The sequence below is a fragment of the Phalacrocorax aristotelis genome, chromosome 9, assembly GCF_949628215.1.
Source record: "Phalacrocorax aristotelis chromosome 9, bGulAri2.1, whole genome shotgun sequence".
Lineage (NCBI taxonomy): Eukaryota > Metazoa > Chordata > Aves > Suliformes > Phalacrocoracidae > Phalacrocorax > Phalacrocorax aristotelis.
Genome location: NC_134284.1, coordinates 12683537 through 12709640, shown reverse-complemented (window position 1 = coordinate 12709640; position 26104 = coordinate 12683537). Strand labels below are relative to the sequence as shown.

General features: G+C 41.8%; 1 protein-coding gene across 6 annotated transcripts in view; it reads right to left on the bottom strand.

The window, feature by feature from the left end:
* Window positions 1–26104, bottom strand: part of TTLL5 (tubulin tyrosine ligase like 5) — a 142048-nt gene that overhangs the window by 17157 nt on the left and 98787 nt on the right. For all 6 annotated transcript variants that reach the window (XM_075103527.1, XM_075103526.1, XM_075103529.1 and 3 more), the window contains 2 exons: window positions 8740–8917; window positions 439–659 (listed from right to left, as the gene is read on the bottom strand). In XM_075103527.1, the coding sequence (XP_074959628.1) occupies window positions 439–659; window positions 8740–8917 (399 nt within the window). The remainder of the gene's footprint in view (window positions 1–438; window positions 660–8739; window positions 8918–26104) is intronic.

The window sequence follows — 26104 nt, the reverse complement described above, 5'->3', positions numbered from 1 at the left end:
TTGGTACTCTCAAGTTATTTGAGGCATTTGTATGGGACTGGCAATACAACACAAGACCTACAGAAGACTTGTGCTAATCTGGAGCAGCAGCTGGAGGTCAGGTAGAATAGCCCTGGGCATCTAAAATACATCATTAGCAATCTGTATTTAGGTAACTAAATCCCACCTTGGATCAGATACTTGTCTAATTCAATGTGGTAGTTCCTATGTCCTTATGTTCATATGATGTTACAGTCTTACCTACCTTACCATTTTGAAACATGAAATTGCAACATAGTGCACACCTATTTCAGAATAGACAGCTCAGGTTATTCTGAGATTTATCTTGGACACCATAGCTATCTATGTCAGAGTCACATGTAGACAGGTTCTTCAATATTCCTTCTCAGGGGAACCAGTGCCAACTCTCTGTAGTGGATAGGAAGAGATAAAACTTACTTGGAAGTCCTCTGGGCTGCAGCCTTTCTGACCACTGCCTGCCTGTGGTTTGCTGGAGGCTTTGGAACCAGCTGAGAAGGCGCACCCTGGGATGGCATCACTTTGTGCAGACTGGCTGCCTTCTGGATACTAGAAGTGGCACTTGTTGTCTTGCAGGCCTCAGAGCCAGCTGGCATAGGTATATGGCTGGTGCTGGATTGTGAGTAGTTGGCAAAGAGAGCCTGGTAAAAAAACAAAACAAAACAAAAACAAACAAAAAACCACAAAACAAAACTACTGTAGTAATTGGTGATTACCTCTCTGAATACTACTGAGAGCGCTGATGGAGATGGGTGACGTTTTTGTGAGGGATATCATCTGCCTGGTAAAGGCAACCCCAGGGCTCCAGGGATAATCCCACACATAAAAACAAGAGTTAAGTGGTCAGGTCAGTGAAGTAGTTTTTAGAGCTGAATTTTATACCCTTGGAAACTGGGACTAGCTTCTAGGAAGGCAGACAAGCTCATTACTGCCACAGAATGATACTATTCTGGATTAATAAACAAGAGGTCCTATTCTCAATCTAATCTTGCAGTGGGCTCCCCTCCACAAAGAAGTAAAGTTTTTATTGCTTTGACTGACTTTCTGCACTTATCTGGCTAAAGTATTCTTTTTGTGGAAGGTGGGATTGAGATGCAGTTCTAGGAAATAAAAAGATTATGGGGAAGATGTTACAATGCCAGTTCTTCAGTCTAACCCTGTAGATGCTTGGAATAACAGAAAGGCTTTCGGGTGCCTTCTCTGAAAAAGGGACTTTAGGTCAGCAGCTGACAAAAAGGATATCCCAGTAATATCAGGAAACAAAATATATCTGTTCCTATAGCAGGTGGGAAAGTAAGTATGTTGGAGATTTGTCACAGGGAACAAAAGAATCTGCGTGTTGTGAGACACTGGAGAACAGAGCAGTGGACTGACAAAGCAGGGAGTAGGGAATGGTTCCCTACAGGAGCTCTGCAAACTGCTCAACTCTTCTCAGAAAGGAGCAACCTGCTGGGAGTTCTGCCTTGTCTTTCCTCGAAGTCAGTCAGATTCCCAGGGCAAAGAGGCAATACCGTAACCATGTAGTCTGGCAGCTGGAGGTCAGTGATAGGAGATGAGGGGAATAGCTGAGCACTCGCCAGTCACCTCAGTGTGACCCTGGGAGCAGTGCCCTTTACTGCATTTGTCCTCAGTTTCTTCCCTGGTGAAAAACACACAAAGCCACAGCAAGTGGGCTCCAGGCTCCAGAGAAAGCCACAGTCTGAGGGCTGGCTGAGTCTCAGCACACAGACAGGAAAAGCCCCTTTCCCCCACAATTCTCTGGCAAATGGCAGGGCAGTGGTGTGTGGGAAGGCGTTTCTGACAGGCAGAGCTCTAGGGAGAAAAGAAGGTGCAGGAGCCAAAACAGGCCTGTTTCCTAACTAAAGCTCACTGACAAGATGCCCTTGAGCTTCCAATCCTTCTTAACCTCTCCCTTCCCTGAAGCTCTACCTTGATCACAGCTTTCAGATTTTGAATAAGTAGCTGGTACAAGTCTGGAAAATAGCAGTCACACCCCACCTTCCCCCAGCAAAACAAACTACAATGTAACTTGGTTTAGTTTCTTGCATCTCAGAGTCTGACATATCATGGGGTTGGGATGGAGACCCTCAAGTCACTGCACCCCCTTCTTATTCAGGGGTGACATTTCATTGTGTTCTGTTTGATATTATGCATATTTCCTGTAAGTTTTTCTTGTTATTAATATCACTAAGATCCTGGAGTCCACAAAGCGTGAAGTCTTAACACGCATTGGCAAGGAGGTCCATGACTCTGAAGAAACAGTAATCAAGGATGCTCTAACAAAGTCTGATCAGCAAAAGCTGGGCTGAGACCTGCCTAAAGAAAGGTCATGGATGTTTTTTCTTGGGGGTAATGGACTTCCAAAAACGCCTTTGTCTCCACACTGTGCTGAGATTCTGGCTGCCTTCCAAGCAAGGATGGGGAGACTGGAAGCTGACACGGACCATGGCTTCTGGATTCAGCTACAAAGCATACTGCCCTGCTGTGAACTCCATGGGGACACACAGGAAACCAGGAGAAGCTACTGTGCAAATAAAGAGGGCAGCTGGGAAGAGCAGAGCCTGACCACACAAAGAAAGGGTTGGGAAGAGATTTCAGCACATCCAAACATTAGGAGACAGTCCTCATCACTCAGGATTCTGAAGGCTCAGGGTCTAGGGAGAGCAGAAGCCTAGAGAAACCCTGACAGAGGCAGTCCTGAAGCAGGCAGCACCCCACAACTACTGCTGCTGCAAGTAATAAACTTTGAATCACATTTCCCAGGCTCTCAGATTTAACTTGATGTTGAGGAGACATTTGCTCCCCTGACAAGTTCTTAGGGCTACAAATCTGAAAAATACTTAGAACACTATGAGACTTTTTAGCTAAAAATCATGTAAAGTGTTAGTGAGTTAATTCTCTTGCATAATTCTCTGGGGAGGCAGGACAGCATTAACCCTGTCTTGCACACGAAGAATGTTAGCACTGACAAAGGAATTGATTGTCCCTAAGCCACAGACTGAAGCAATACGAAAAGTTAGGTTGAGAGCTCAGAGAAGTTCCTGAGTCCCAATCCTGTATTTGCCTCATTAAATCACACCTCTCCTTGCTTCCATATCTACACATGAACAACATACACAAAGTGTTATCTGTACAAAAATAGTAGTTTTTAATTAGAAAATCTCAACATGTACAGCTTGTTAGTAAGGATGATGCACATCTAAGAGTATTAGCCAGTAGCAGCTGAACTCGGGCTGCTCATGATTAAAAGCAGGGAGGTACTGAAGTACTTTGAAGAAAAGCAGATATATTAATGATCTTCAAAAACAGAAAGAATGTTCCTGGCACTTACCATCCTTGTATCTAACACCCATCCCTAGCACAGTAACGGAACAAATGTTGCAAGCAAAAACATGTCCATTCCGTGACCCGAGGAGGTAATGAAGCTCATTTCCCGTGAATCTGTCTTGGGGCTGAATCTTACAGTATCTAATATAAAGCATGCCCCAAATTATGCCTCTCTTCATGGGTTTGGGGCATTATTGTGTTGATTTTTTGCTGTCTAATTAGGAGTCACCTCATGTTGCAGCTTTTGCCTTAATGGGAACACAAGCTGAATCCCCTTTCCAGACATGTAGCTCCTTATTTTCATGAAATTTATATGAAACATAGCTTTGAGATTTCTATTCCCTAGCCAAGGGGATAGATCAGCAAATCTGAAAATGATGAGACACTCAGCAGTGTATGAGAACTGACCAATGCACTCACACGTGTACTGCATAAAGATCCCTGCATCTAGTTCCAAATCACTAGTGCTGGAAAATGAGATGTTTATAAGCAATAAACAATGACAAGGATTTAAGTTAGAAGCAGAAGAAAAACTGAAACCCAACAAAATAAATCGCACCACTTTTAGAAAAGAACTGCATTTCAGATGACATTGCAAGAATACATAGAATTAAAAGGCTTGGAAGACCTCTGGACTTATAGAATTTTTTTAGTGGAGATTCTTTTGAACACAAGTTAATGCATTCAGTTACATCAGTTTGGATGCAACAATCAGTTGAGTTGAAAATTCACAAAGTGGTGATAATGAACAGGCTCAAAATGTATTTATTAACTGGCACAGTGTTAAAGTGCAGTACAGTGAGCATCTTGGGGTCATCAAGAAATTTAAAGAAGAGCAGCAAATTCATGGTATGCAGAGACTCTTCTGAAGCATGTCTTCCTTGGTAAATTCTTCAGAACGAGACTAAAATATACTAAAATAAGTTAACTTGTGCCTCCCCCTTTGTCTGTCTTTTGGTACTGGGAGCTCTCTGGGGCAAGGATTGGGCCATATCATTGTATTGGAAAGATCATTAATACATCTGGGCGTTACCATAATTCTAATAATAGTGACAAGATCAGAACCATGGGGACAAGATTTCAGCTGGTATAAATCAGCACAGACTACTGCTTTCAGAACAGTTGTTCTGCTTTACTTAGACTGAGACTTTGACTCATCAGTATCACAAGACTCAAATAGGAAAAATGGCAGTTAGCACACAGTGGGAAAACAATCTGAGGGAGAAAGCTTCAAAACAAGAATGAACAAGAGACTGAAGGGGAAGAGAGACTGCAAATCTGACAGCAGTCTAATATATAATAGTTTAGAAAGCAGTTTAATGATGTTTAAGGCTGCATTCAAAGAGGCTCTGTGTCCTCAGACAGGAATCCTGTAGTTCTAGGAATACTAGGAATATTATTCTGAATACTCAACATTCCCAGTCAGATCTAAATAAACTGTAAGGAATTCAGAAGAGATTCACCTGCATTAAAAGGAAAAAAAAAAATCACTGAACTTCATAAAATGAAGAATGTTTCAGAGAACATAACATTTTTAAATGATTGAGAAGAGAATTATTTAAGATTAACTGAGCGCAATGTTTTATAGCATAAAATCTGCTTAAAATTCTGATTGAAAATGTGATCATAACCAACCATACAACTCATTAACATGATTTATGTCTTGTTTAACATTAGCTTTTTTGATGTAAGCAGGACTGATGGGGATCATTCCACTATATGCCTGTACTTTTCTTGTTTTAATTTAGCTTTTTTCCCATATGATATGTTTGGCATAAAATTCTAAACCCAGAAGATGTTAGGCTGAGCATACAGAACACAGCCACACAGAGAAGGAGGAACCTCCCTAACAGCTAATGGCATCTTTCCAGTACAGGAAACAATTAGAGAATAAACAATGATGGTATATTAAGTGCCTTGCCAACTGCAGCAGTGATACTAACATCTAGGTCATAACGTGTCACATGAAGTCTCCTTTAAACATTAAAAATACTGCTATAAGCCTGTTTTTCTTGTCATTTGGTTTGATTTTGTAATCCTTGTTCCTTGATTTTGCTGATATCGGATTTAAGCTTCTTGTCTCCACTTTCACGCTCTGCCCCTTTCTATTTTTTTCTCTTTTCTCAGGCTCTGTGTTGTCTCTGTTCCTGGGCCCTATCTCTGAATCCATTTGTTTGTTAGATTCTCATCCAGTCAGTTTGGTGTTTTCCTTTTTGTCCAGGTAATGAAGTACCTATTCTGGCATTAAAGATCTATTTCTACCATACTACACTACGCGAACTGAGTTCCACATACAACCAGTGAAAACTGTTGGTTGTTATTCCTCTTCCTCCACCTACACAGTATTTGGTGCTCTGCAAATTGTTAAATGCCTAGAGGAGAAATCATCATTCTTAAGTGTCTGGAAAGTGCTCAACCAAGAGTGGGTGCTGCCACAAAGAAGTATGCAATAGGCCTTTATGATAAGATATATCCACTGCATGGCAATGGCCTATTACACAAATACTTGACTAGGAACTTCCATGCTTTCCAACACATCTGTCTCATCTCCAACATATTGAACTGGTTAATGTACAGGCAGAAGTGTTTGCCTGTGTTATTAATCATGGTGCTTCTGTTGCTTGTTCACGTGCTATCTATATATACATGACTAGTCCATTTGTCACAGAAAGAAGGAAAGACTGGCATCTAGTCATGTTGTACGGTCATGCCAAACTCAGGGTGTGCCTTGAGATAAATGCTACTGACAAATGGCTAGCCTGCCTTCCAACCGTAACAAGAGCTTGAAGAATCAGATGAAACAGGCTTGGAGACATCCTGTATGCATTCCCCAAAGCAGAGAGATCATGACACTCTTTCAAGTGATATGCCTTATGTTTCGCAGGATATATTTCTTCTGTTGAGAGGAAGCTGAGGAACTTGAATGCAGCCGGCAAGACAACAAAGGATGGAGTAGATCTCAATATGTGGGAATGAACAGAAGGGAGAGAGCAAGCTACGGGAGATAGGTGACTTAGGTGACACTAATGAGAAAATGTGGTAAAGCCATGCAGGCTAGGCTAAGCTACATCAACTGTGGGGGAAAAGAGAGGACAAATGATGGCCAGCAAGAAAAGGTGGGATGGAAGACAAAGTGGTGTGAGTGGGAAGGAGATGTAGGGCAGGGAGTGTGTAAGCAGCAGCAAAGAGAAGGCAGTTCTTGGAAAGGCCAAGTCAAAGGACTGAAGTCTGAGAAGCTAACTAGCAGAAGAAAGAGGTCAGTGAGAGGAAACTAGAGAGGGAGCAGGGGATAGATGGATGAAGATGAGGGTAGTGCAGTGACTGGGAGATGCATCAGAGGATCAGTGCAACTATGACTGGAAGGGGAGGTCTTGCTGGCTCCATACAATGTCTAGTGGGAGAGTAAGTGTCCAAGAGACAATCATTTTATTAAGATGTGGTTTTCGCTACAGAAAGACTGAAAGCCCCCAGTTCAGCAAATACCTTTCTTCATTAGTGGCAACTTCAGTGGAGCCTGAGCCCTGCAGCATGGCAATGGCCTCAATACTACAACTCTAAGCTGCTTGGCTCAGAAGGAGAAGGGAGGGAGAGAAAGGAGGGGGACGTTGTGGGGGTGAGAGGAGGTTTAACAAAGAATCACTTTAACAGAAACTCCTGAGTAATGGCTCTGCCCTAGGCCAAGAATAACATCAGCTCAATGTCAGCAATTAGAAGAGGGCTCAGCCAGGCCCCAAGGCCAGCTCCGGCCTCCTCACAGGCACAGCCCAGCTTACAGCCCTTTCCTGAGCTCATGAGCAGCCACAGCTGCCCACCCAGAGCCCCTTGGATGGAGATGAAAGGAAGACCTCCTGCTCAAAGAGGGAGCAAGAAGACTGTAGGTGAGGGAATTTGGGGATGGAAACTGCATGTCTAAGTGAGGGCCTTGAAAGAAGGACTGCAAGGAGCAAAGGCAGAAGAGCCTCTCCTTCAAGATGCTCCTAGAAAAGGATGAGGGAAATTTGCCTATATTCTGTTCTCGGGGACCCTGACTAGTGACTCATCTGCTTCACATGAGAGAGAGTGGGCGTTCAGACCTCCGCATGTTAGCACTGCTCATGGTTTTGTTGGATCCAGTCCTGCCAGACTGCCCAGCAAATAGCTCCTTCCTAATAGAGACCAATCTCTTCTGAGTGAAGGCTTGCTCACCCAAAGGCTTACTTCCCTTTAGCATACAAGCCTTTTGGACATCAGTCAGAATAAAGAACACACACCTCTCTCTCCATAATAACAAAGAAATGTAATGTGCACATCAGTGAACTCATTGTAACCTTGAAAGATTCCCCAGGCAGGATGGAAATGCTGTTCCAGACACAGCAGTCCAACCTTGGCATCCAGAACATCAATAATACAAACCCTTTTTCATGTTTCCTTTAGCTCTTGGACACTTAGCCCCTCTTTTTCTCCTTGCAGGTGTAACAAAGGAGTCATGTATCCATCAGACAGTTCCGTGCAAAGCAGTGAAAGGGGATAGAATCATAGTCACTTACATTGGAAAAGACCTCTAAGATCATCGAGGCCAGCTGTTAGCACAACACCACCATGCCTCCTAAACCATGTCCCGAAGACACGTATCTTAACAGATCCAGGATCTTAAATGTAGTAATAAAAATTGTGTAGGAAGCCTGCAGAAGATTTTCAGGGTTGCAGAGAAAACTTGCATCTAGCATCAGGGTCAGTGGCCATGCCTCCTGCACACTGATGGCTCTTAAAAGAAATTAATACATTTCTTCAAAAGAATGAAGATTCTTCTAAGTAATTTTTGCATCCCCTTAACATACTGCTCTTTTGATAACTGCATTGTATGAAAAGACATCCAGGAGCATGGCCATCCTAGAGCAGAGCCAGGAGGAGGAGAATTTAGTCAAGATGAAGCTTTGATAGGGTCTGTTTGCCATAGAGGGCACCATTGCCAACACAATTTCAAGACCCAATGTTCAGAAACAGTGAAATACAACAGTGACTCAGCTTGAAGCACTACCCAAGAAGAATTAAAGTCAAAGCACAAAGATACCATCATTGATGAGATTAAGGGACTAAGACCATGGAGACTGTAGACAGTTCTAAGGCTGTCTGAGGCACTATAAGGGGATGCCCTGAACCAGTGCAGAAAAGCGGGCAGCAGTGTGCCAGTAGCCAAATGGAGGAGGATGCCAATGCAGTAGAAGCAGCCACTGGGAACTACAGCATTGAAATACTATCAAAATAACTGCAGGTAATATTGGTTTTGTTGCAACCCACTTGAAGAGCTACTTCCTTCACAAAAGCTGCGCCATAGGTACTGTCTCTGGGTTGATTCTGCACATCTGAGACTCAGGCAGCACTGCTACATCCCAAGCAGGATTTTTTCTTAGTTACCTGGTGCCGGGCTTGGCTTTGCTCCAACAGCTGTCGTGACTGAAGTTTCTGCTGCTGAAGTTGCTGCACAGCAAAATGGAGCTGATAGTTGGGATGTGCCAGCGGACTCTGTCTCACCTTGTTGTAGACACTGTTCTCCATCTCTCCTTCCCAAGCAAAATGATGATTCTCTGGAGCCCTGAGAAAAGAAGAGCCATCACACTTTCACTACTCTGCTTATAAGGACTCCTGCTTACAAGGTACTGCTGCTTCCTAAAAATCCCTTAAATACTTAGCCAGCTATGAATTTGTATTAAGTGGCTCCAGCAAGCACAACACCTGCTAGAGGTGCTATGTGCTAACTGCTGTCTTGCTAAGGGGTTTCTTGAATTCCAGGCTGGGACTATACTGCTACCCATAACACCATGCTTCAGGAGAACAAAGGAAAAGAGAAGAAAAACTCTAAACTGGAGCATGTCTGTGGCTGATTAGCATTGAAGAGAGGCAGAGTTGCTGCAGGAAAAGAGCTAAGGATTCCCATTCACTAATGACATAATTAATTATTTGGATTTGTAGAGATTTTGTTAATACACTAACACAAGGCTTACACCAAGCACACACACGCTGCAGAGGGAGTGGAATAGAAGTACATGCAGTACAATATCCACAGAGAGGATAAAGGACTGGTAGGGGGAGGTTGCAACTAGGGCACATATTCAACAGACCTGAGGGGACTGAGGATAGGCTCATTTCTTTCATTATCAGAGTAATGCAAGCCTTTCCCAGAGGAGAAAAGGCCTCCTGCAAAGAGACAGGAGCTCTTACAACCCAGGCTTATACAGTGGGAGTTCAGCTGCGGCCTGCAACATGATAAGTAACAGCAGGAGCTCACAGGATTGCTTTGAAGTTTGTAAGCTTCGGCAAGAAGGCAGCACCAACACACTTCTACACAAGGCTAAGGGGCTTTGCAGAGAGCAGGTGGCAGACTGACAGGACCACAAGGTGTCCTGAGAATGCTACAATGGACCAGCAACTCATACATCCTGTGCTCACAAGACAGGATGCCACATGACCCACTGAATCCTGACACTCTGGGTAATAAAACCCTCAAGCCTCAGTGCCTGAGCTTCCCAAGTTTCTGCTGATCTCTGTCATGTTTCTCTCAGCCACTCTTTCCAAATATTTCCTTTGGATTCCCAAGGCAGCCTTCCCTTCTCTTTCCTATGCATGTCATAAGTAATTGGGATGTAAAAGATCCTTGGTGTCTTTTACATTTCATGCCATGACTTGAAGTGTAGGTTGTGGTTTTCGCAGGGGCGTTAACTGCAACCTCCTTGCTTCAGGATCCTATCAAAACTTACAACTTAGATTCTTTGAACATGTCACAGCTTCCCTTGAATGTGGTGCACCTTCCCCCACAAGCTTCATCATCACATCAAACCCTTAAAATATTCAGAAGGATTCAAACAAGACCAAAAGCAACTGCCAGCCCTATGTAGTCTCCCTCAAAAATAACCTAATGCATCCCTTTCAAAGCAAATTGAGGACAAGGATTCTAAACACTAAAGGGTCACTCGCCATACTCAGATCCTCAGCAACAAAGGAGTAAGACAACCGAGTGGAAAAGTTCAGCTACCAGCATCTCCACCCTGCATGCTCTGGACCTCCTCCTGCTTGGAGCACCACTACCACTTTTGCTCTTATGCGCCATTGGCTGTTGGGTAGCCTTCTCTAGACTTCTCTGTTCAAGGGATCCCACCCATGATTCCTCAGTCATTTGCTTCTGTTGTACCACAGTACAATGACTGTCACTCCATGCTCCCTTTTGCTACAAGATTCTAAGTCTTTCAGTTCTTTTCCTTTCACCAGTGCTTGAAAAAGTGACAAGTGTAATGTTGCTGACAGTACTAATGCCTTGAAACCCAAGCTGTATAGGTCTGAGTCTGGTTTTGTGATTAACCTTGGGAGAGCTGCTTCCCTCTTCTGAACCTGCCTTCCCCCTTCTGCTCCAGTAATAGCATCATGATCCTCTACTACTGTAGTTCTACCTGCAGTTGCTCAGGTCTGGATCCACAGATGCATGTGTGCCGCTGGCCACCAAGCACTGTCCCCTGCTAGGCACAGGATGCCACAAAAAGCGTAACTTAAAAGGAGGACACAACAAGGCCCAAGGAATTTTTGAAACAATCCCCAGCTGCCTCCTCTCCAATCCCACCAGCTCACCACATGGGTTATCAGCAGCTGTCACCTAGACTCAACTCCTGTCCCAAGGGTACTATCTGCTCCTTCCACTGCATAGATACAGATTCCACCATCCATTCTGATGTTAAAACTCATTGGACTTTTCCCTTGTGTGATGCAGCCAGAGTTTCTGTTACCCCCCCAGTAAAGTCAGGTCACGCTGACAGCTGAAAAGCACAAAGGACAGTGTTGGGACTGGGATGAACCCTTTGGGAGATAGCTGCGGGTTACTGCAGACCAGCCCTTGAAATAAACATCAACAGCACCAGATACAAAGCTGAAGAGCATTCAGGAGCTCCATCAAAGTCATGATAGTGCTCAGTAAACAGGCTGATTAATTCCTCAGCAGTACTACTGAAAGATTATGATCTTCAATACCTGTTTTAAACTAAACAACAATAGAATTTGTCCGTTTGCCTAGAGTATCTTTTTCACACCAGCAACTTCTCAGTTGAGAAAATTCAGTAAGTTCATTCAAAATCCTCCCAAATAAAGTAAGCCAATATAGGATAAAGGGGTTACCTCTCATGGATTTCATAACTAGTTAAAACACATGAAACCAGAGCTAGAATAAATGGACAGTTTCTGCAATGGAAGATTACCACTGGGGTCCCACAAGACTCTGTGCTATGGTCTATGCTGTTCAAAACATTTATAAGTCATCTGGGGAAAAGAGAGAAATTAAAAAAAATGCTGCTGAAAAACTGAAAGTCACTGAGAAGTGTGAAAAAAAAAATCACATTACTGAATTATCAGACATTAAATTAGTAGATGACATTCAATTTAATAATTACAAAGTCATGTACCCAGGGAAACACAATCCTAGTTTTATGCAGTGATGGACTTTGAACTAGTTATTTCTATTCAGGAAGGAGACCTTATAACTATAGCTATAATAGCTTTTTTTTATTAAAACATCACTTAAATACTCTCAAAAAGCAAACTCAGTGTTAGGAATTATTAGGAAAGGCATAGGGAACAAAACAAAGAACACTACTCTGCTACCTTATAAACCCAAATTGCATCCATCTCTTGCATACTGAGGGTAGTTCTAACCCCTGTCCCTCCTCCCTTCTCAAAATACATAGAGTAGAACTGGAAAAAGTACAAAGAAATGCTGTAGAGACGATCAAAGGTACGCAACAGCTTATATATTGAGGAATGACTAAATAAATAAGGAGTCTTCAGCTTGGAAAAAGGACAACTGAAAGGAAATATGAAAAATATCTATAAAATAATGAGCTTCAGGGATAAGGAGAATAGGGAACAATTACTCAATTCTCATGACACCAGACATAGGAAAAACCAAATGAAGTCATCAGGTGGCCAGGTTAAAACAAACAAAAGGAGGTAGTTTTTCTCATAACACATAATTAAACTGTGGATGCCTTCTTACTACAGGAAGCTAAGGACGCCAGAAAATTACAGGGGTTCAGAAATTATCAGACAAACTTACAGAAGCAAGAACCACTAATACTATTTATATACACAGATACCATCTCCTGGCCAGAAAAATCACTGATTACTGAGTCCCAGAGAGTACTGGGGAAGTATCACCATTCTATAACATCACCTAATGGTCTTCCCACAGAATCTTTCACAGGCTGCTGTCTGAGCAGGACATTCACCTAGATAGTCCATCTGGTCTGCGAAAATGCAACCAGTATTTTTTATGCATCAGGGGTCTGAAACTAAGCCTAACTCGGGTCTCGGTCTCAGACGTTAGAGAATTCAGTCAAGCACTTTAAGGTATTCATTCAAATTATATGATTAATTCAAGAAATTAATGTCTGTTCCAAATTCTCTCATAACTACCTCCAGCTCAGAACCTGCAATGCATAAAATTTATCCTTTGATCCAAAAGAATGCTTGGGAAGCTAAACATTCAGTGATTTGTTCTAAAACATAAAAGTCAAGATGAAATGGAGGAGATAAAACTGATGTAAATGAAAACTCCACTGAAGCTGGACCTGCTGATAGCCAAACTGGCTTTGTGCCACAGAGACGACACATAGCGACTGCAGTCTGTAGTGCTGCGAGGGCCACTAGTTGAATGGCAAAACTTCAGTACCATTTCCTTGATCCTCATTTCTTTTCTTTTGAGATATCTGGCAAAGGATTAACTATTATGGAAATACAAGTACTGACGACTGATGGTCCAATTTTTTAAAATGTGCTGGGATTTCTGCCTTGTTCCAATCTTTGTCCTCTTCAATGAACTCTCAAATGCTTAATTTGATTTCTAATCTGGTTTAATCCACTTTTTCTGTTTTAACAAATTTATGTTGGGTAGCCCAAAATAAATTCTTTAGGATTTAATATTGTCCAGGTAAGCTTGGTTTAAACCACCCAGGACAACACTGTTGAAACTATGTTATTAAAACTTTAGGGAGAACTAAATTTGAAAAAAACCCAAACAAAACCACAAAAACGTTGGCTAACATTTTCTTGCAGCATAGACAGTCTCATCCACAACTCCCTGTAGCTCCAATACCTTCCCTCCACACGATGCAGCACAACGGCACTTTTTTCCAGCTACTCTATTGAAAATGCTGTTGCATGCCTGAGTAGATTTTACTTTCACGGCCTACATCCTTCTGGATTTAATATGTTTCTGTTAGTTTCCATGGGTTTTGCTTCTTTATAGATGGAAATCAATATAAATTCATTATACATAACTTCAACCTTTTATAATAGAAGCGTTAAATATTTGACAACAGAAAGGCTACATATTTGCAACTCTTCAGATCACTTTTATAGAGAGGTATTTCATCTGCAATTTTGGAAAGTCCCCATATAACATATTTCAAGTTGCTGATATTACATCAAAGGCAAAGCTTACCTTGGTACAGGAGAACAGGGCTTAGGATCTGAGACTCAATAAGCTGCTACCAGAGGCACACTCCAGCTCTCAGTCTATTTGCCATGCTCACAGGAATGCATCATGGTGCAGCTCCTATTCTCAGTTCCTGCCCATCAGATGGATTTACTGAAGCATGACAGCACATTTGCACCCTTCCTGCAGTTAGCTCTTCTGCTTAAGGAATTCTACAGCAGGCTCAGAACAGTAATGAAGGCTAGAAAAACACTGTAGCGCACCACACCCTTAATAGATACTATAGAGTTCACATGGTAGAGAGACTATATAAATACCCCAAACTGAAGGAAAAGCTTTTTCACAACTCAGTTTTAGTCAAAGCCAAAAATAACCAGAAAACCCCACACACCCCCAATGGAAATGAAGATCATAGAGTCAGTACTCACAGACCTGCTTGTTTTCAATTCAGGATTATTGCTCGAACACCACCGATTGAATATTCATTTGCTCACACATACAGATGACAGATATAAGCATAGATGCACACACGTACAAATGGGAAATAGAAATTCCTGCCAGTGCCACCAGAAGAAATTGAGTTTTGTTCTGTCAGCCAGGCTGGTTGTGAGCAATCTTCTCGCAGCTTGCTCAGGATTATTTATGAGTTGCTTAGTTTAGAGACCTGGCCAGGATTTGGCCTCCACTATGTACAGGAAATCTCAGCCTTGGCGTTATAGCCCATCTTTTGTAAGCAAGATTCTGTCCTTCCAGCAGCCCTTAGGACTACTCAGTATTTTTGGCAAGAAACCCACTGTGTTCCTTTCTTTCAACTGTAGTTTTCAAAAAGCCTGGGCCAGAATTACCTCTTCCTCTTCACTGACAGCATAAGACCTCTCTGCTGCAGCTTTTTGCATCACAAAAGACATGGCTTTGCTTCTGAGACCCATTTCAACAGATCTCCATGCCATTATGATCACAACCCAGCCTAAAAGTGCTAGAACGTATGTGCTCATCTCTAGGTTTTCTGGTTCCAAATTCCCTTTTTGCTCTAGTTCTCTTTTCCCATTCATTAGCTCTTTTCTGATGTAAGCAACACTTATGCAATCAACTACCTACACCTGTACTAGGAACTAATGCTACTGTACTAGAATACTAAACACTAATAAGATACTAATACATTTGTTCATTGACTACAGGAAAAAAAAGGCTTAATGAAATCCAGCCTCTGTACAGAAGGGATGTGATTATCAGGTCTTACAAGAAAGGAGAGAGCTGGCTTCCATTCTCACTTCAGACAGATTGAAGGGAATACCAAGGACCGAAGCTGTAGACAGACCAGACCACAGAACAGCCCTCACCAAGAATCTCGTAATTACGAAGAACCATCTGGCATACAGGAAGTCCATACTAAAAGAATGACACTGGTAACTACTAATGATAGGCCACACTTCTTCTAGCATCCACCTTTCCTAAGTAACTTATTCAAACATCTGACAAAGCAGGGTCTACTACAGCACAACCACTGCTTGGATAAGTAATACTAGACAATAAAAGACAACAGCAGAAGACAGGGCAAAGGAAAATCTTTACTAAAGTGAAACTACGTGGAAATAATCAGGGGAGGGGAAGGCAATGCAAGAGTAGAAAGGATTCAGAATATAATTTCTTAATGCGTGATTTGGATATAAATTGGGTTTAAAGCTTCCAATGTTCCCAAAAAACATTTACGGATTTTTAAGCATCTTAAATATTACACAGAGGGCTTTCATTTCCATTTCATCTGAAGCCTTCGTCCAACAGCACAGCTAGGCACTTGTTTGATACCAACTCCTGTGCAGCTGGCAACAATACCAAATTCATGAAGTATACTGGTGTTCCCCATATATCACTTATTAAGCAGGCACTTTTGAAACATTTCGAAAGTGTCTACACATCCCATTGAAAGGCAGTGCAAACTAGGCTCAAATTCCTTCTGAAAATGAAGCTTCAGCATTCTTTAAGAATATTCCTCTATGTTTAACCCTGCTTAGTTTGTGAGAACTGATAGGATCACAGCAGGAGTCAGCATAGCTGGAGATCTAGCAAACTCAGGAAAGAATTATCCTCCTTTTAAACAAGGAAACAAGCTGACAATGAAAAGTATTTTGCATCCTTTCCTGTAAAGGATGGAGCTAAGGATGAACAAGGGCCATTGCTGGCAATAAGGGAACCCAGTGCATTTATATATCACTGCTCCCTGCTCCCACCTTGCTGTGGAATGCAAGACAATCTTGGGCAGCAGTTTTTTTCCCCACAGGGCATTCAGGTGGTATGACAAGCCCAGGAAGCTTTCAGTACAAAGCCTTGGTGGGCACCAGCTGCTAGAAAGTAGCTGGCATAGTAACTAATGATTCTGTCTAGTGTGGCAGCTCTCAGCATCCTGCTGACTTATGTTCAGGCACTCAGAAAAACACATAACATTTTCTTTGGCACACTACATGCTTCTTCCATCCCTAACAATAGGCCCTAGATTGGGGCTGGCTATGGTGCAATGATAAACATAGTGGGACAAAGCCCAGGACGCTGGGGGCCTGGCTGGGATGCAGAACTGTCGGGCCTCTCGCAGCACCACTTGCCTCAAGGCCTGCCTTTGTCTTTTCTCTCTCTTTCTCTCCCCTCAGCTTCAAAAGCAATAAATTAGAAATTGAAAAACAGAGCAACAAGTCTTTGAGAATGTTTGTTCCTGGCCTCTGCTGTTATCAGGAGCATCTGTGAGAGAGTGACTTTGGTCCAGTTTAGTCAGCAAAAGTCTGCATTTTAGCATGGTCTGTAGCTCTGATTACTGGAACATGCAAGCCCCTAAAACCTGCAGCAGCTATGTTGCAAAGGTAGAGGAAGGTAGCTTTCTGAAAAAGCATGGCCAAACAAAGTATTTTTAATATTCCTAAAAAAGCTCTGCCTGGGACTTTGGGTATCTTCTGAGGCACAGGGAGCTGTCCAGAACTTGCCATGGTGCAGGTACTTGGGAGACATGGAAGGGGCAGGAAGCAGCGGGCCTGTACAAAACAAGGATGCCATCACCTGGCCTGCAATCTGCTTCTCAGCTGTGCAAGAGAAGCCAAGGAAAAGCTTTTATAGTTAGTGAGCACTGTCAAGCACATTGGCACTGGCACAATAAATGTGTAGAACTGCATTTTGGGTTCAAATCCAGTTCAAAGCGACAAATACAATCTCTCATGGTGAAGGTGTTTTAGAGATGTAGGAGAGTTTCTGTCCCAGACCATCAATCAAACTGTCACTTTTTAGTGATGAGACACAGATGCAGGCATCTTGTAATAGTTTCAGCCTTAGTTCTTCAGCTTCCCACTTTCCCAGCAACGCAAGCTACTTTTAGCTACACAAGAGGCTCTTGCCATCAGTATCTTTAGAGCCATGAGACAACAGAACATGTACAAGGTCCACGTGAAAAGCCTTGGGAATGAGTTGGTTTAGACAAAGAACAGGAAAAGTTCTGTGGATTTAACTACAATTTCCAGATCCATTCACAGGTTAACTGTAATAGCTACCAGAGGCACAATTCAAGCATCCCAGGACATTTTAATGTGCATAATTACTAGCAAATGTCAGGAGTCCCCCTCTGCTATTCTCACAATTCCCCCTTTCAACTGAGAGAGTTGATGTTGTTACAAGAATTTTATTCAAAAACAAAGATGTGAGCAAAACCATCCAACTCATTTCCTTGTAGTGCAGGATTAACGCATGTTTCAGGGCCTGGAGGAGTCCATGTGTTACACTCTCAGCTGCACAACTCCACAGACCGGTACACATTCAGTGTCAAGAATTTTCCCAGAGATCTCCAATTAAACCTATATTTTCTCTGTATTGTTGCATGACCTTCCTCCTATTTCAGGTCTAAATCTTCACTACTAGAGCTATGCCTCCTTCGAGCCTAGCCAGGTTTGGCACACTTAACTCCACCTTTTTCTTCAGCTCAGTCCCTTCTGGCTTTTGTTTGGATATTGCTTTTCTCTGAACTTTTTCCACTTTATCAGTATTTGAGGCAAGGGATGTGCTCAAAACCGAGCGCATTATTCCAGATGTGCATGCACAATAGCTATACAGGGAAAGCCCACTGCCTTCTCGCTCCTTCACTACCCTACACCATTCTACCAGTACTATCAAAGTTCACAGGCTTCCTTCTTTTCTGATATATGCCGCTGTATAATTTATTTCCTGCTCCCTGGCTTCTGAAAATTATTCCTGCTATTTCCCTGCCACTAAGAAACCTGGGGTTTGGAGCAGAAAGATTTTCTTATAACAAAAACGAAGTAGGGCCTACTCAGTTCTCCTGCAGCTCAGGAATCAAGTGCATTTTAGGTCCTGGGTCTCCACACACAGGCAAGGCCATGAGTGTAGCAGGTTAAAAATGAGGTGCATCAAAACAGATTTGTGACAGTCTAGCAGAGGAAGCGCAGGGCAAGATTACAGAGCACTAGAAAACCTCTGCTGGCAAGGCCTAATCTACCTCAACTACTCAAGGATTTAGGAGGGAATTATCAGGAGCACTAAACTTGCCAGTCTTAACAAATGAAATGAAATATTTACCCTTCAGTGGAGCCAATTTTTGCTGGGCGCCTAGTAGCATCCTTGGCTCCATGCCAGTTAAAAAATACTGTCAATGTCCCTGATCTGGGGAATACTTGGCAGTTGTTTAAACACTATTTTTTCTTTCTTTTCTTTACATATGGCAGCTTTAAAATTCACTAGTAGAAAGGCTAAATCAAGAAAACTAACAGTCAGCTGGCTGCAAAGTTCAATACCTTCATCCTGTTGTGGCTCATCAGGTCATTGGAGAAGCAATGAAGGCAACTGAGCATATCTCCTCCACGTCACCTAGATTGACAAAATCACATAGCCTTTCTACTCTCAGTTAGTGCAAAAATAGGGGTGAGCTTTACTGAGTGGAAGGTGGTATGGCTTCATGTTTCCTGCACATAATTCCACACCTGCAAACACAGTCAGAGCCTGCAAAAATATTTTAACAGTAAGATGTACATACAATGAGACTAACACAGAAACCTGGTATCATTTTGCTTTCATAAGGAAGCCCTGGAGAAGATTACCTGTTTAAATCTGACATGCAATTGCCTGAGGTGTGTTGTGTCATTCCCCCACTCCAAATTTAAAGTATTAATTAATGAAGTTCAGACAGAGCAGGTGGACTCCGAGTGAAGTTACCTCACTGTACTGTCTAGCTCTGCTTTGATTAAGCCAAGTCATTCAGACTTAGTGTGTTAAGTACCACCTTAAATTTGATCACTTGTCCTAGCCGAGGCAGAGCTTCTGGGGTGAATATGCACACTCCACAGAATTCGAAGTACCAGAAACTTAGATGCAGTACTGCATCACTTCCGGAGATGGGGAAGGTATTCCTCACTGCAGAGATTTCACTGTAAAATCCTGGCATGGATCAAGTGGATCAACACAAAACACGACTTGTACCTGATGTTCTACTTTTCCTCTATCAATGTAGGCAAGTCTATTGAAAGCCAAACTGGAAAAGACTGACAGGATCTACTTATTCCTATCATATTTCTTTAGTGCTTTACCCAAGCAGATTTTGCATTTTATGGGTCGATACCTGCAGTAGCACACAGGGATGAAAACAGTAAATGTGCACCACTATCTGTCTAGAATATGCTTATGACTGGGTCTGTAATTAAAGTCATTAATCTCTCCTGGAAATCCTTATTCCCTACTTCTCTACAGAGAGGCAAGGGTTAAGTCAGGACCAGTGAGTTAGCCCTGCACCCTGTAATGCCTCCTTTGAAAAGCCGCTCACACAGTTTACAGGGAAAGAGTGAGAGTGCAGCTGCTGTCCCAGCCAACATTTGGTTCCTATTACAGTGAATAAATCTCCCCCTCCCCCTTTTCTTTTTTTCCCCCTTTTTATATTAAAAGTCCATCAAACACATTTTTTTCTCCTTAATATTTTCCATTAAGTTTCCTCCTGTGTAGGCTTTCCCAGAGTGTGGTGCTCTTTGCTATATGTGTTCAAGCAGCAGCTGCAAGATCCCACTGAATAAGAGAATGGGGAATGAAGAAAGCAGCTCAGGCCCCTTGTTCAAGTCTCAAGAGGCAAGTGAAAAGTTACAGTTGGGCTAAACTGGTGAAATCTAGAACACTTGAGAAGAATAAACAAACAAACAAAAAACAGGCTGTTGAGTTTTGTAGGGTTAGGATTCATGAGATCGCTGAGAGTACTCAAAGCACTCTGCCCCTGCCCAGAGCTAAATACCCCTGCCACCATCAGCCTCCCAAAAGACATAGCACAGGATGGCGTTACGCTACAGGGCCTTAAGGGTTCTTGCAGGGTTGTGCTGTCCGGGTCTCATTCCACTTGAGACCCAAATGACTTTTTCAGCAGTGCTGTGTGACCACAGGGTAGAGATGTCATATGCTCCTAAATTCAGGTATTTTGTTGTCTAAATATTAAACACCAAGTACACAAAGAAACCTCTAAAGAACACGACAAGCCTCTAGATTCCACAAAATTTGCACTGACGTTTGTGAAAGCAATCAACTTTGCTTGACATCCAGTACACCTATCATCTTGTTATGTGGTAGGTGAAGGCCCTCTGATGAGTGTCTCAGAGACAATAAATCTGACAGCTTAGATGGTCCGTCTGTGGGGACGAAGCATGCTGAAGTATACAGTTCCCTAACATCATGGCTATGAATTTCAAGGCCAAGAATTATGGCCAGATAACAGAACTTCACAAAAGAAGCAACACTTTTACATTTATAATATATATACACCTAAAGGGAAGGCCAGAATCTGTTCTGCACTTTCAGAGCAAAGATGTACAAATTCACCTAATCAGGGACTGTGGAAAGTGTCACCTGAAAGCTAGCTGGGCCACAGTCATATTAGGAGTAAAGCTCCAGGTAAAAGAGGTAAAGTAGCAGCAAGACACCAGCAGGATGCATCTGCTGCTACCACTCAGTAACACGACTAAAGCTGTATAACATCGAGCTGCTGAAATACAGTAAAATAAGAAAAAAATACAAAACAAGAACTAAAGGTCACTTCTCTAGGTCCTTGCTGTGAGATTGTATGCTTGTGGTTAACAGTATCATGGTTTTGGATAATTCCCCAAGCACTGACACAAGGGCAGAGTAGAGGTCCTCAAGAGATCTTTTTCCCTTAAACAGATGAAATTTATCAGCATAGCTCCAATATAATGAAGCTAAAGTAGTTTCCCAGTAAAAATAAGATAGACTTACACAGTCCCCTAAGCCTGATGGCACTTACATGCTGGCCAAAGAGGCCATCTTTAGCATTCTTATCTTCCCTATGTTATAAACTTGATTCTGTATGTAGTTTTTGTTCTCCTTATCCCTCAGGTGAATTTAGATAAGGTAACAAGGTATGACATGAAATATACTGTATTTGAGAGTGATATCCCACCTGTTAAACAGAACATTTTTTCCTCCTCAGGTTCCTTTTGCAGTTCTGTTATGCTAGAGTTAAGGGAGAAAATTTTTTACCTCCACCTCCTGTACAAAGATCAACTCACCTGCTGTGGCTCCCTGAACATTTAATAATGGGTTAGAGAAAGAATAGGAAGAGGTGACTGTGTCTCAGCACACACTTTCTAAAGTCTGTAACAAAGCGATTACATAAAATATAATCGGGGAGTGGTGGTGGAATACACTCAGACCCACAGATAGCATGGCATATTGGCACCAAAGCAATCCCAGGGTTGTGGTGCCAGCTGTTTCACAGCTAGCTTTTTTTGAATCTCTGCAAGCCTCATGATGGCCACACAACACTATTTGTTCTGTAAAAGGTAAATGCTATTTTTCCCCTCACTCCACTGGTCACCCAGCTTCCTTAGAGGTAATGGAAGATACTTTCTGTAAGTGCTTATTTCAAAACCAAGGCAGTACAAATTCCTAGCAACGCTCTTCTCAAGCCAAAACTGACAGTAGTTTTCTAGGTCTGTAGTGTTCCTTCTAAGAATCCTCCAGAGATACCCCACTTGCAGAAAACTACTTTTCAGAAAATAATTCTGCCCTAAAAATCCACGAGGTATTTTTCAAACAAATTTGTTGTATTTTGTTGATAGCTAAAAATGCAGCCTAAAAAATAACTGCAGAACAGAATGGCAGGTTCAGTTTTGAATTACATGTTATCAATTTTTAATACAGAAAGAGAAAATATTTTAGAAAAATCTATAGCCAGCACTGGAAAAAAAAACAAAAACAAAAAAACCCACCCAAAACAAACAAAAAACAACTGACAAAAAACCAATCAGGGCACCTTCTCCTCAAAACTTCCTATGCATCTGTCCCCCTCTATTGCCTCCAGAAACTGGTGATGACATACCAGGACTGAATTATAAAGAACTGCAAGAAAAGAGTGGAAAGACTTTTATTTTTATAAAGCCTCACCTGGTAAAGCAAGCTCTTCAAGTACTGCAGAGCAAGAATCTCCCCATTTTTTGGCACTTTGTCCTCCAAAGAGTAATACCACAGAAGCGTGTTGCCTTGCCAGAAGAGACTATTCCAGTTTATGACAATTTTGGCCTCCTTGCTGGTCTTTTGTGTTAAGCTATACAGAATACAGTCCCCATTCCACTCCTAACATTGTTCCATAAATTCCCACCTCCTATTGGGATCTATCTACCTCTTCGGCCTGAAAACAGAGCTCAGCCTGCAGCATTTCCAGTAACCCAATGTTTCAACAGGAAAAATCATGGCAGAGTTCACATCAGCATGAAGAAATTCAATATTCAGTGGAATAAACTGAATTACAGCATCTTGTTTCTGGCAGAGAAGAGTTAAGTGAGTAAAGGGGAAGGTCACAGCTAACTGCCTCCAGCAGATACAGCAGTGAGTGGTGTCTGTTCCTGCTTTAACAGAGGCTTTATATGAAGCCTTGGTTTAGCCACCACATTTCTCTGTCTCTCTTCCCTTATTGGAAAGATGATCTGGTCCCTCTAGTCTCAGCAAGGAGTTCTGGGGCATCATGGATTTAAATCTCTATTTTATGTCATCATTACAGAACAAAAGATTAAAATTACTATGATTATTTTGGGAGGGGACATAAATCAGAGGAGAGGTGAGGAATCCATAATTAGAAAGACAAAGAAAACCAAAATGAAATAAATTTCTTACTCTAATAGGCCTAAGTGAGTGCAAGGTGCTTCACTGACACATGGCACAAGGCACTATAACTCAAAGGGTAAAATATAATAAAGCAACACTATTGCTAATGCCCACAATCTTGGTTTAATTAATTTTCTTCTATTTCCCTCTCTCCATCCTGGCACCGTAAAGAAGAAATCAATGAATGAAGGCTGGGGGCAGAAGTGCTGCACAGGGCTGAGGCAGCATACCTGGCAGCTGCTAAAACAGAACTTCAAAGTCTCAGCTCCCTTTGAAAACCCATCAGGCAAGAACCACTCCTCCCCTTCAGCTTCTTTAGGAGCTGGTACACTTAACCACTTCAGCATGTTTGGCAGTTCTATAGCCACTTCCAAAGCAGGTGGTGGAGTGGAAAATTGTGGGAGAGCCCCAAATCACTCAGTTGTCTCCCTCTTTCCCCAGCAGGCAGAAATGCACATGCTGACCAAGAAGGCCAGCTGACAGACCGCAATTAGCAGAGAGAACAGGGAATTTGTGATTACACCTCTGAAACTACAGAAAAGGCCCAGGCTTACCTCAGTAATCTGGGTCAATGATCTCTTTCCCCAGGAAACTGCTAAATCTGATGACAGACAAAGTCTGTCATTAGAGGAAGATGAGTAAAAGGATGTTCGGATAATTATATTGTATAGTACAAAGAGCTGGCACACTCTAAAATGCCGTTTCCAGACTTGTCTAGGATTTGTTGAAAGATCCCCCTCTGTTAGACCCTGCAAAAGATGCTCAAGATGCACAAAACTTACTTGGATCACCTAGAGTTTGAATCCTTTTAAGTGAGATTTCTGCTTCTGCCTACAATTGCAGGCTAGGAGGTAGACTATCAGCACTGGTTTTATTTGCAGCACCTGGAAAAAAGCTTTTAAATTCTGTCCATTTGAGCAGACACACATATTTCTGATGTTCCCTCCTCCAGAGTGGACAGAAGAGTCTATGGTGCAGTTGTGCCAGCTCTGCTGGTCATCCCAACTACATACTATATCCATCTTTTTCCCTCAGGGTTTGAGAAGAATAGGAATCTAGGGATGATGCTGTTTCCTTAGGGATGCAACTTAGCTTGATTCCTTAATGACTGATTTTGGGTAGGCCTTTCAATTGCTAGTTCTTCTGGACTGTATAAGGGTGTTGAATATTTCTGACGACTCTGGAAACCAAAAGTCAGGAGCAGGTATCTTCAGAGGAAGTGCAATAGCTTTCATGGGAATTTGTGGTTAAAGATGAAAAAAAGTTATGCAATCCTATACTCCAGTCCAACCTAATCCCTTCTTCTAGAGCCAAAATTGAATTGTTTCCTACAGCGTACAGAGAAAATTTTATAATTAGTCAGAAGCTCCCAGACTCAGGAACACAGATGGGAACCATGGAATCACTACCTCAGGAATTTCACCAAGTGATTGCATGTAATGCTAAGCATGAGCACATCAAAGATGCAGCTGCATATGCTAAACCCTTATAAGGGCAGACTAAAATATCCCAGCCACTTAGTGGAATAATGCCTTTTCAAGAGTCCCCTCCTAGCATAGATAAGGCACGTCAAGAGAGGACAATAACAACAGTGTCCAGTGTCCAATCAAGAAATTTCCATTATATGCCACTTCTTTATACTTGATGCCTTTAGTGGTGTTTCAGCAAATGTTCTAAATAGAGTCGACTTTTCTCACAAAGGCCATTTCACAGAAAATGAGTCTGTAGTAAAACCAAAGAGCCCAAACATGGCCTCTGGGTGGCTTGAGCTGAACATAGAAACATTTGCAAAGAGGTTAACCTTCATGTTGTGCACTGTGTTAATGGCTCTCTAGTGATTAGCTGGAGTATAAGACAGTAAGCAAGCTCTAACATAAAGATGAATAACAGACATTAGAAAAACCTGAAAGTAAATGACAAGAGTAGTTGTTACCTAGCTTCACTACCTAACAGTATACGCCATAAACACCCGAGTTTTTGATAAACAAGATGCAAGCAATCATGCATTCTGTAGCAACAAATAGAACAATTCACAGTCTATGAAGTTACATGATATCAGGAATTTAGCTAATTTCAGACTGAGACATGCAAACAACAAAACATCCAGCACAACAGTTCTTTCCTTTCACAGAAATGCTCAGTAACACAGGCCTAATGTTTACACTTATACATTCAGGTTCTGCAATGCTTTAGAGGTCATAATATGTTACCAAATAATTTGTTCTGTTTAGAAAATACCTATAAAGTAAACCACTGCACTACACCCATCATATTCTGTCCCCTATGCCTCAAAACAACCTAGAAATTTGTGCATAACTTTCGTTCTCTTTACACAGACAGTAGAAGATACTTTCATTTTTAAATCATTTGGATTAGCATCAGCAGCAGGAAAGTGGAATTTCAGAAACAACCAAAAACATTACGCTGACCTTCAAAAAAACCAAAATCAGTTATGCAAACAATGTCCTGAACAGAAGGACAAAATATTTAAATGACTAAAAATGGATTCAATCCAAGTTTCTTGAAATATACCAGAAAAATCCAATTATTAAAACTGGGCTTTCAAAAGTATTTTACCAGTACCTATTAAATATTTTATTTAATAATAATTTTAAGATGTATTATATAAATTTAAATTTAAAAATCAAAATATTTGTGAACAGATAACAAAGTTTTTGTTCCTGTGGATTTTTAATGAAATTAATTCCACAATAAAACACAGCTCCTTCCTGAGGGTTTTCAAATTTGAGGAAAGATTAGCAGGTTCTCAATATTCAAAACCAAACTCTATGAAAGGCAGCCGTTCCAAAAACATCTTAAGAGGTAGCCTTTTTTGGGGGTGTTCATAAGGCATGAGCACTTAACCTTCTTGTCTTTTTCAAAATTCCTTAAAAAAAAACCAAAAAAACCAAAAAACAGAAGGCATGGGGGATCCCTGCCAGTACGAACCAAAATCTCACTCTCTTGGAAAATATTCTGGAGATACTATATGCAGTTGTTTATTAGAAAGATGTGCTTATCAACGCACCTCATCTTATGAACAGCAGTGTCTCAGAAGAATCACTTTTGCGGCGCTCTGAGTTTCAAGAGCCTGTGCTTAGATCTTCCACACTCATTGTTTTCCTTGTTGACTTTTGCACAACAGATAAGATTGTGTCCTTTTTGCCATGTTGA